General features: G+C 32.4%; 2 protein-coding genes across 2 annotated transcripts; one reads left to right on the top strand and one right to left on the bottom strand.

Moving 5' to 3' along the window:
- Positions 1–374: 374 nt before the first annotated feature.
- On the top strand, positions 375–4,825 carry LOC145030620 (U-box domain-containing protein 15-like). The gene is made up of 4 exons (XM_078978997.1): positions 375–935; positions 1,026–1,142; positions 2,188–2,616; positions 3,551–4,825. The coding sequence occupies exons 1-4, from the start codon at positions 633–635 to the stop codon at positions 4,604–4,606; spliced, it is 1,905 nt and encodes a 634-aa protein (XP_078835123.1). The 5' UTR covers positions 375–632; the 3' UTR covers positions 4,607–4,825.
- Positions 4,826–6,925: 2,100 nt separating this feature from the next.
- LOC145030619 (NF-kappa-B inhibitor-like protein) lies at positions 6,926–10,844 on the bottom strand. The gene is made up of 11 exons (XM_078978996.1): positions 10,708–10,844; positions 10,452–10,533; positions 10,005–10,168; positions 9,767–9,871; positions 9,623–9,679; positions 9,453–9,533; positions 9,184–9,218; positions 8,038–8,127; positions 7,806–7,956; positions 7,335–7,535; positions 6,926–7,161 (listed from the first exon to the last, which is right to left on the bottom strand). The coding sequence occupies exons 1-10, from the start codon at positions 10,750–10,752 to the stop codon at positions 7,416–7,418; spliced, it is 930 nt and encodes a 309-aa protein (XP_078835122.1). The 5' UTR covers positions 10,753–10,844; the 3' UTR covers positions 6,926–7,161; positions 7,335–7,415.
- Between the last annotated feature and the right edge of the window lie 201 nt (positions 10,845–11,045).

Here is an 11,045-nt window from a genome sequence, read left to right as displayed (position 1 = left end):
TCTCAATTAAATTAATTCTCTCATTTATAGTCAATCAATCTATCAAAAATATAAAATTATCATTTTTATCATTTAATGCAGTCATTCCTTCATGCTTTGTGTGATTTAGTCTTCTAACCAAAAGAATTTTCTCATTTTCTTTTTCAAAAATATCATGGGTAGCTTAAATAATTATTCAATTAGTTTTTAATCGAGACTCCAAAAATTGTTTGGTTACAACTTGCAAACAACCTCATAGATACTTTAAACACTCGTCTTACGAATCATTGAAACACATAGAGCATTGTAGTTTTGCCATCTTTTATAGTAAATGGTGCATGCATATGCAATTGTCTATTAACAACTGACGGTTACACACGTATCTAACAAACTTTTAAAATATAGACCGCAAAATAACGTTTGATTCATATGATTGCATTATGAAATTAATTCACACAACTTAGGGTTTGATTTTCCCCTGTTCTTCAATCTCAATCCTGTCGTACTTAATCTCCAATCCAAAATCAAACATAATAATCTCGATGTAATCTGCAAACATGATGAAAACCCTAGGTTTTTGGATGACAAGATGGGACCTTTTCTGGTGTAATCGAAAATCCAAAAGGTGACAGAACGGGAAAGGGGGTTTACCGATGGAAGAAGAAAAGGAGTTATCGAAGTGTAATAATTGCAGAATCGTTAGGGATGTTGTTGAAGAGTTGATTGGGATTGTCGAAGCTGCTAAATCAATGGGAGAATTTCGAGGAACGCAGAAGAAAGAGAGCCAAATGCTCCAAAGGCGATTGAGGCAGTGTCTGCCATTGTTGGAAGAGCTTCGTGATCTTGATGCACAGATTCCCGAGGATTGTATATCATGTTTGCATAGATTGAAAAGAGCGTTTGTTCTGGCAAAGAAATTGTTGAAGACTTGTCATGCTGGAAGCAAAATTTATCTGGTTAGCTTTCTTTTCCTCTTTTCTTATATGTCATGTACTTTTTAGGTTTTGAAATTCAAATTCAAATTCAACAGTTTGATTTTGTTTTAGGTATTGGAAACAGATGCAATGCTAAGCAGATTCAATAGTGTTTATGATAAATTGAATCATGCAATGGACGGATTTCCATACAAAGAAATTGGAATTTCAGAAGAAGTTAAAGAACAAGTAATTTGTTCTTCTGTTAAATCTTTGATTATCTGCTGTCTTGGTCTTACTTTTGATTTCTTTTGATTCAAATATAGTTTTAATATGTGAATATATATCATAGGGGTTTTGTGATTGCATTTAAGTTTACCTGTATTGATTTCTTTAGTTCTTTAGCTCAAATTGTCTTATATCATAAAACATTTTTTCTAATCTGAAACCATTCTTGTTGATCTTGAAGTTCAAGATTTAATATTTCTCACATAATTAGACTAACTTCTTGACTATTATGACTTGTAATTAACTGCAATATCCATAAGAATAATTTTCATAAAGTAGTAATGTTAATTTATAGAAAACGCTTTGTGTAATATTCTGAACTGAAAATCTATATCATTGATGTAAAATTACAGTATTACTAATATTCAAAAACAAAAGTTGCCATTTTTCATTGGAAAAATATTTAAATACTAAATTAATCTCTCTCTTTCCATGTGACATGTAACATGTTAAGAAGAGGTATATAAATCTGGCTAAATGAATAGGGTGAAATGACTTGAAAATTGTCTAAATTGTATTCAAAATGCTTACAACTTTCTAAACCATTTTATTCTTTGATTGCCAATTTAACAGTAGAGATTTTGTAGTTAAATGTAATGCACTGATTATTTATAACATCATACTTTCATTTATTCCCGTTATAACATAGTACTTTGAAAAATCTACCAGATTATAGGAAAACAAATTTCATTGCTATAATTGGGTAGATTTTTCTAGTACAATATGGAAAAATTCCAAATTTTTGGGAAAAGTTCGAGTAAAGTCCAAAAAGTTTTTTTTAAACAGAAAAGTCACGATTATTTAACATTTTGCCCAAATTAACAAAAAAATCTTTTTTACATCACGATTGAATTGGCATGCATTAGGCTTGTTTGTGATCTATTGTTTGTGCAAAAGACCTACATATTCTCCTCATCACACAACCATATACAAATGAGATCCACAAGATAAAAAAAAAGTAAATGAACATTTATTAAATAAATATAACCTTATATTATTATTACAGGTGGAGTTAATGTGTATGCAACTTAAAAGAGCCAAACCCCGAATGGACAATCAAGACATGGAACTCACCACAGACATGATGACCGTATTGTCAACCGACACTGACCGGATATCTGAATGTGAAGCTATTAAAAGATTGGCAAACAAGTTATCCTTAAACACTCTTGAGGAATTAAGGGTTGAAACTATTGTTATAAGGAAACTTGTGAAAGAAAGAAGAGGACAAAATGCTGAAGGAACCGAAAAGATTATAAACCTTCTTGATAAATTTAAAAGATTTGCGGGAATTGAACAAGCTAATGTTCTTGATGATCCTGCTCCATGTAATAGAACGCTACAAAAATGTGCGTCTATCACGATTCCATTTGAGTTTTTGTGTCCAATCACTTTGGAAATGATGAGGGATCCTGTCATTGTTGCAACGGGTCAGGTGAGTTTACATGATCCATGCATTATGATGTTTACTTTGTCATAATGTTTTGTCAAGGAAAAATATGTGTATTTTCATAATTTTATAGTTTTTGTGATTAAACTTTGTTCATTTTTTTTACCTATAAAAACACTTTTCTTGGTTACCGGTTTTGATACCAAGCAAAATCTAAAAAAGTACAATGTACTTTCACAAATTATTATTGATTCGGTTACCGGTCAATTTTTTGTGGCTAAATTGATAAAAATATAAAAATACGTTGTATTTTGTATATATGTTTACTTGTTAGGGTTAATGACTTAGTATGAAACAAGTTTATTTATCAATTTATGTAATCATGTTTTAATTTGTTACAAACGAGTTACAAAAAATCCGGTTTATCATATAAATTAGTAGAAAAAATTAAAATATGGTTGCATAAATATATAAAAAAAGTTGCTCCAAGAGGCTCTCACCTTTCATAAACGTTACAAGTAGGTCACACAACTAGAAAAAAAAGTCAAAAGAAAACAAAGGGCATCCAACTTTATAATAAAATAATCGTTATTTGCCATTTCAAAATAATTAAACCAAATCTGGTATAAAGTTCAGGGGTACTTTTTGCCAATCTTACAAAGTTAAATCAATACTTTAATTTTTTATTTATACTTGGTATGAATGATGCAAGTTAACGAAGTTAATGCATTGATGACTTGTACTATATAAGTTTTTAAAACAATCCTTCGCCGCCACCGTATCAAACCACCACCATCAACCACCCCATCACCACCGTTCCCCAACCCCCGCATGTGTTTTCTTTTCTTACTTTTTTGACCTAAAGTTTTTAATCCAAGTCTTGAATTTTTTGTCGTTTTTAATCCAAGTCTTGAATTTTTTGTCATTTTTTGATGTATTTTCCGGTGATTGATGATTGTATTATGATCTTTCATTGCAGACATACGAGAGAGCAAGCATACAACAATGGCTGGATTCCGACCACCAAACCTGCCCAAAAACCGGCCTACATTTAACCCACACCGCCTTAGCACCAAACGTCGCCCTCCACAACCTAATCCTCCAATGGTGCGAAACCAACAACTACCAACTCCCCAAAAAAGACCCACCGCCGCCGCCCAAAATCACCCGCGCCGACAAAGTCATAACCCTAATCCAAAACCTTTCCTCCAGCCAATTACAAATCCAACGAAAAGCCGTGACCAAAATCCGTATGATTTCTCGAGAATCCCCGGAAAGCCGAGTTTTAATCGCCGACAACGGCGGAATTCCGCCGCTCGTCCAGCTCCTTTCCTACCCCGATTCCAAAATCCAAGAACACGCCGTCACCGCCTTACTAAACCTCTCAATCGACGACAAAATCAAGAAACAGGTATCGAAAGAGAATCCGATTCCGGCGATAATCGAAATCCTCCAAAACGGAACCATCGGAGCTGAAGAAAACTCCGCCGCAGCATTGTTTAGCTTATCGATGATCGACGAAAACAAAACGTTGATTGGAGCTTCAAACGGAATTCCGCCATTGATCAATTTGTTAACCGAAGGAACAATCCGCGGCAAAAAAGACGCCGCTACCGCTTTGTTTAACTTAACGCTTTCGCATCCAAACAAAGTCAGAGCAATCGAAGGTGGCGCCATTAAACCTTTACTGAAAATGCTTGAAAACGAGAGGTTAGACATGGTTGATGAAGCTCTTTCGGTGCTTTTACTACTTGCAGCGCATCCTGATGGGAGGAAGGAATTGGGGCAACTTTCGTTTATTGAAACTCTTGTGAAGTTTATGCGACAAGGGACCCCGAAGAACAAAGAATGTGCAACTGCAGTCCTTCTAAAACTTTGTTTGAACAATTCTAACCTTTTGTTGGCTGCACTTCAGTATGGGGTTTATGAGCACGTGGTGGATATTTCGCAGAATGGGACAAAACGTGGGCAGAAAAAGGCGGCTGCGATTTTTCAGCTTATGAATAAAGGTGACAGATTTCTTTCTAGAACGTAGTGAGGTGAAATATCAAATCCTTGTTTATAGTTATGTTTTAGGTGTGAAATTATGCCTTACAATTCATTTATCGTTTAGATTAGTTATGCGTTAGTTATGACTTATGAGGATATTGTAGATCAGAGTGGATCCACATTGTAGTGTTTTGTTGTGTAAAAATGAATAATAGTCTATAAAATTCAATTATAGTGTGTGAATAAGACAGAAAAATACAAATGGTTGCAGACGAAACAGGTCAAAATGCAAAAAGATGCACAAAGACCGATTTCAGATGAGTTTCATTTCGTTTTGGTTTTTTATCGTGATGGTTTTTTTTTGATAAAAAATGAACCATTTTATATGAATTACAATTACAAAGTATAGTAGCTTTACAAGATGGGATAGTCATATTTACAAAAGATCGTCGATGCCCTTTGCATTTCCATAATAAAAAAACATCCATAGAAAATTTGTATTGTCCCTCTTATACTATTCAATCCAATACAATCATGTATTCTCCGGTGTAACAAATTAAGATTACGGTTAAACCCCGTTGTCGACATGGAGGGTCCTCAATGGCATTGTAACTCCAGGAACACCACCCTATGGTGGTGTTATGGTGCCTGACGTTGCCATGGTAATGAGTTGCAACACGTATTTGGGCGATGAATTCGAACAATTTTCAAACGACTTTGAACATTAACAGTCATATTAGATAAAAAAATAATAATAATAACTAATTTTTATATACTTATAAATACATACACTCTATACCAAGTTCATTCACCTAATTCGTTCTTTCTCTACATTTTACAAAATTTCAATACTTCCCTATTAAAAAAAATGGATATGTTGGTCCCGTCTAAGAATGATGACGATGATGTCTTCGTCAATATGATGTACGAATATTGTACGAACGTGTTATTACAACCAGATTCAGCTCCGCTACTAACACGACGTGCGATGTTAAATGGAGACCGTGAAGAAGGCGTTGATGTGTAGTTCACGGTTATTTTGCTGATAATTATGTTTATCAGGCAAGCGATTTCAAAAGAAAGTTTCGTTTGCGAAAAAGTGTGTTTGTACTAATAGTCAACGCCTAGGAAAGTAGGTATCGTTTCTTTTAATTTTTGTAATTTATGAATCTAGCTTTTAGATAAAATAAATACATTTTTTTACCTATCAAGTTTATGTATGAATTTTTTCAATTCAGATATTATGCTAATAGTTCGGTAACCACTCCACATTATTTATTTTTTTTAGTTTCTTATTTTTTTTTTGTTGATATTATATTAAATAAAAAAACATAATTATTAAACATAAAAAATATTTTATTAATAAAAAGTACATTAAATTGGAAAAAAAAAACACAAATTGTAAAATTAAATAACATTTATAAATAATGTGGTTACCACTCCATATTATTTATACTTTTTTTAATTAAATTAAATAAACAAAACATAATTTTTAAAATTAAATAAACATTTTATTATTTTTTAAAATTATATAAACACACACATGTATATACTCCATATTACCAAATCAATTAAACCCTTAAAAAGTTACTTCATATTAACAAAACCATTTTAACTCACAAAAATATTAGCCCACTAAAAATATGTCTAGCCCAATTGAATTTAATTAAGCCGAATCTTTGTAATTTAAACCTTATTTCCTAATCGTCTCTTTTCTTCTTTGGTCGTCGCATCTTTTCTTCTTTCTCGTTTTTGCAGCACCCTTTATTTATGTAATTCTTTTTCCGGCGAGCCTCATTCAAGAATTTCCGACGCCTTCCTTTGTGAACGGCCATTTGACCGCTTGGAATAAACGAATCCCATTGGTCGTTTGCAAAGCTATTCCCTCACTGGTTGTCTTCGCCCGTGGAGCCGGTCACACCACAACACACCCACGCTCCTTGGGGGCAGTGTTCACGCGTGGACAAAGGTGTCACGTCAGCCTTCATGCATGGTTTCCTCTCCCATACCGGATGGCCTAACATCCCTTAACATATTGCCCACACCTAATAGCATAAGAGAAACATAACAAGAAGAAATGGTTCATGCTTGCATAATGTAGCGAACTTAACTAGAAACCAGAAAGTGGATGTCAACAAAATCTGGTATTGACACAAATTTTGGAGTAATAGATGACCAGTTTTACAAAAAGACAAGATTATTACTAAATGTCATCAACTAACATACCATAGAATATAAGAAACCAAAAATATACAACAAACAAAACAAGCTTAAAGAGCATAACATTCCCAAAAACAAAGGTCACAAAAAAAAAACCTATCATGAATCACATGGGGAAGAAAGCCACAAACCGAAAAGCAACACATTATACAAAGAACAATTCAATTGATGGATGAATTACAATGTTTACATACATGACAGAATTGAGAAGCGGTTTATTGAACCCTATTAACCATTTCACAAGGTTTTAAGATGTTGATATTATCACAAGAACATGTAAAGTACAAGTAATATACAACTAAACCTCATTACAAAAGACTTTATTTGACATGTAATCGGTGGCTTTCCACAAGCAACCTCTCACTCTTCCATGTAAAAGATCTGCAAGAGGGAAATATATAAAAACAAGCAGTTAGTTTTTTTAGTCTTTTTGTGAGAAGAATATTATTGAAAAACAAGCAATAATGAGAAATGTTGCAATTTTTTTTTTCATGCAACAGAAGGAGTATATATATTGATTGAAGATCTTCATTGTCTCTATAAAATTGAATTACCTCAAAGATGTTGAGCCATTGGGAAGCATCCAACTTGAAAGTCAAAAAAAAAAAAAAAAAATTAAAGTTTGACAAAAAGCTTTAGTCAAACATGTCCTCATCACTTCCAGGAAAAATTAATTGAAGATCTTCATTGTCTCTGTAAACTTGAACCAATGCAGCAGCTTTATATGCAAACACCCCTACCATTGCTGGTGTAAGCTATACATAAAAAAAAAAAAAAACATCCATAACAACAACTACATCAGAAGGGCAATTTGGGCATTAAACTACATAAGGTGTTGACTCTCGAAAATCTAGTAAGCATTAGGTTTTCCTTATGTTATATTGAGGGATTACAATCAATTTTAGAAAGCACTATGGGTGCAAAATGACAGAAATGTCCTTGAGTTTTCCATACATTTACAAAAATAAGTGTGTACCCTAAAAATGATTTGTAGTGTAAAAATATTAAAATAAAAAATTGCATACCTGAAAAAAATCATTTGCAAAATGTTGAGAGATGCCCCACAATCCATAAATAGCAGCTGGGATTACAAGACGTGGTGATGACAAAACCATGCTGCAACCCTTCACCACTTTCTCAAAAGTATCCGCCACGTCATCACTTCTTATTCCAATTCTAAATTTCATATCCAAAAAGGAGGATTTTGTAAGAGTAAATAGATGAAGACTTTAGCTACAAAAAGTTGAACAGTTGTACCTTTTGATCTTTCTTTCTCTGAAAATTTTAGGAATTGATTCCCTTGAAAGGTTGTCAACATATCGATATAAAAGTTGAAGATACAAGCAACTGCATATAATAATCATCTAAATAAGAATTACTTTTAGGGTTAAAAATACAGAAAAACACAACGTAATTTTATCATTTTATTCATTTAGCCGCTGAACTATTATATTTTTTTTTAATAATTATTATAAGAATAGTTCAGTGGCTTAATCGGAAATACGGTGAAAGCTTTTTTATACTTTTTGTCATGGTATAAATATAGGATAATCGGTACAATTGTTTTTTTAAAGGTTAAAAAAAAAGGATTAATCTCAAAAAAGAGCTTATATTTTGTGTTTTTTCCGGATGAAGCCTCAAATGTATTTTTAGCCTGAAAAAGAACCTTGTATTTTTTCATTTTTTCCGGTCTAGCCCTTTCAGTCATTTTTTGTCAAAAACAATTGTAAAATGTGAGGGTTTTTTCGAGAAAAACTACACAAATTTGAGGGTTTCAAAGGAAACATTTAGAAGGTTGAAGGGTTTTTTCGGAAAAAAAAAAAATACAAAGTTGAGGGCTTTTTCAGAAAAAATGAAAAAAAAAAAAAAAAATACAAGGTATTTTTCAGGCAAAAAGTAAATTTGAGGTTTAATCTGGAAAAAACACAAAATATAAGGTCTTTTTTGAGATTAACCCTAAAAAAATGCATAATGGTTTGATCATTACATAAATATTTAACTGGCTAAAATTAATAAAAATGTGTGAGTACAAGTTCTTTTCTGTATTTTTCCCTTAGTTTCAACTTTCAAGGAATTTTGAAGATCATTTTGGGGTTCATTTTTCACTTTTTCTTAACCTTGAAGATCCTTTTAGTTTTCCGTTATTTAGTTTTTTTAATGTAAATCCTATTCAATCAAGGATTTCAGCAAATTATGCACTACATTAGGTAGAGACTTTTAATATCTGAAGCTGATTTTGAATCTTGATCTTTAGCCAAAACTGCTAAAAATAGCAACATACTTTGTAAAGGCCACTTTATGGCTAGAAGATCCATTAAAAAAATATTTTTTTTTTACAAAGTGTGTTTCTCTAATAAATAAGATACAACAAGTAGTCAAGCAATTAAATTACTTTAAACTAACCTGAAAAGTACTCCTGTTGCATAACTCACAGCAGCCTATAAGCAAAAAGGAGGAAGATTTCATAAGTTCATTTCATCCATAAGCTATCATAATTTCTTTTTTCATGAACCAAATAAAGAAATATCAAAATTAGAAGAAAATAATGTAAACTAAGCTTTATCTTTTTGTTTTTTATAATTGTGATTGTATGCAAGTGTGATATAGCTTGCCCTAAAAAGCATGTGTATGAAAAATCAGAAATGACTGAAATTATACCTCTACTTGAATACCTGGATGGAAAAAGTTACTAAACAATATCCACTACATGCAGTTCCAATAGCAATTGTTAGAAGAAAAAGTTCCCTCTTAATCTGCAAAGTAACAATATGCACTCAATTACTACTATTTTTTTTATGATTATTATAATAAATACTTTAGTGGCTAAATCTATATTTCATACAGCTTCATATTGAAGTAGGTTGAGTCTAGTTCTTCTTTCACTATCATCACGCTGTTCCTGTTATTAATATAAACAAGTTAGAAAAATATTTTTATCCATCAATTATTTTTATAATTCTGGAAATATGAAATAAAAGCTAAATACCTTAGCTCTCATCTTTTTGTTTATTGGAGCAGTGGTTTCCCCTAATAGCCACTCATTTGTTCTTGTCAGTTTGAGGAATCCACCCGTATTTTCATCAACCAATTGCTACAGTAATCAAACATGATTCTAAACAAATCATTGACTTTTTACTTCACAATTTGGTGCTACAATTTCTTCAAACCTACTAATGACAAATAAGATAGCAAAAAGATAGCATTTTTTAGATGATCAGTAGTACCTCATTGAGTTGATTAGCATCAATTGTTAAGTCTGTTTCAATATCATCAATCTTTATTGACTTCCTCATCCAAAGTTTATCAGTCACTTTTGCTATAAAGTCTCCATTCAACTCTCTGTCTTTCAAAAATGTAAGAAGAAGATCATCTTGTTCGATCATCAAATCTGCATACAAAGATCAGGTATAGCCTATGGTTAAGAGTTAAGATCCTTCATGATAGACTTTGAAGAACTTAACGGGTCCAAAGGTATAAGCACATTTCAAAATACATCTCTTCTTTTTCTAGATTTTTCACAAACACATGGTGGGCATAAGCACATTGCAACTAAAATCCCACCAAACATAAATAATGATTAAAAATTAAACTTTATTCATAGAAGATAAACAAAAACGAGTATGAGAGTTCGAATTACGCCAAAAAAAATATGGAGGAATCTTTTGTATTACCTCCAGCAGAAACCCTTAATCCCTTACGAATGCTGACACCGAATCTCGATTTACGACCCCTTAAACCGAACCCACAAGTACCCTGGTTGTAATTGAGAGAGAAAGTGAGAAACGCATGGAGCTCTTTAGAATTTCGTATTCATTAATATTGTGGTACCAAAATACACGAGGAGGGGAAACAGGTAAAGGGAGTTTATCAACAATTTGCGTACTACGCATATATATGTAGAGCAAGCAAGAGTGTGCATATATATACCTTGAAATTAGGGGCAACAGAGGGAAGGGGGAGAGGAGAAGCCATTGTAGAAGATGCGATGGTAGCCAAGTGTTGCTTCCAGCGGAGAGATCAGTATGCAGACGGATAGGAACCGATATCTCATCTTGAGCTGAGTGTTGATATTTGGCAATTTAAAATAAAAAATTATAATAACATGTTAATGAATAAATTCACATAGGCAAATACCATTAAAAAAAATAATAAAAAACTTAAGTTTGTGTTGGTTTTATGTCTATTAATGTCTCAGGTCACCAATGCTTGCTAGTGCGGAGTTAACTTGTTTTTTTTAGTGTCCATTAATATTTCGAGCCTTTAGA

Source organism: Lactuca saligna, chromosome 2 (genome assembly GCF_052625555.1).
Source record: "Lactuca saligna cultivar CGN05327 chromosome 2, ASM5262555v1, whole genome shotgun sequence".
Taxonomy (NCBI): domain Eukaryota; kingdom Viridiplantae; phylum Streptophyta; class Magnoliopsida; order Asterales; family Asteraceae; genus Lactuca; species Lactuca saligna.
This window is presented reverse-complemented; position numbering and strand designations above follow the sequence as displayed.

What these genes read in the sequence shown, in the direction of transcription:
- LOC145030620 (XM_078978997.1), top strand. Translation starts at nt 633, where the DNA reads ATGGAAGAAGAAAAGGAGTTATCGAAGTGTAATAATTGCAGAATCGTT. An exon ending in CTGGAAGCAAAATTTATCTG is followed by an intron (nt 936 to 1,025) that starts GTTAGCTTTCTT and finishes ATTTTGTTTTAG; the next exon opens with GTATTGGAAACAGATGCAAT. An exon ending in TCATTGTTGCAACGGGTCAG is followed by an intron (nt 2,617 to 3,550) that starts GTGAGTTTACAT and finishes CTTTCATTGCAG; the next exon opens with ACATACGAGAGAGCAAGCAT.
- LOC145030619 (XM_078978996.1), bottom strand. Translation starts at nt 10,752, where the DNA reads ATGGCTTCTCCTCTCCCCCTTCCCTCTGTTGCCCCTAATTTCAAG. An exon ending in ATGCTAATCAACTCAATGAG is followed by an intron (nt 9,872 to 10,004) that starts GTACTACTGATC and finishes TGATTACTGTAG; the next exon opens with CAATTGGTTGATGAAAATAC. An exon ending in ACCTACTTCAATATGAAGCT is followed by an intron (nt 9,534 to 9,622) that starts GTATGAAATATA and finishes GTTACTTTGCAG; the next exon opens with ATTAAGAGGGAACTTTTTCT.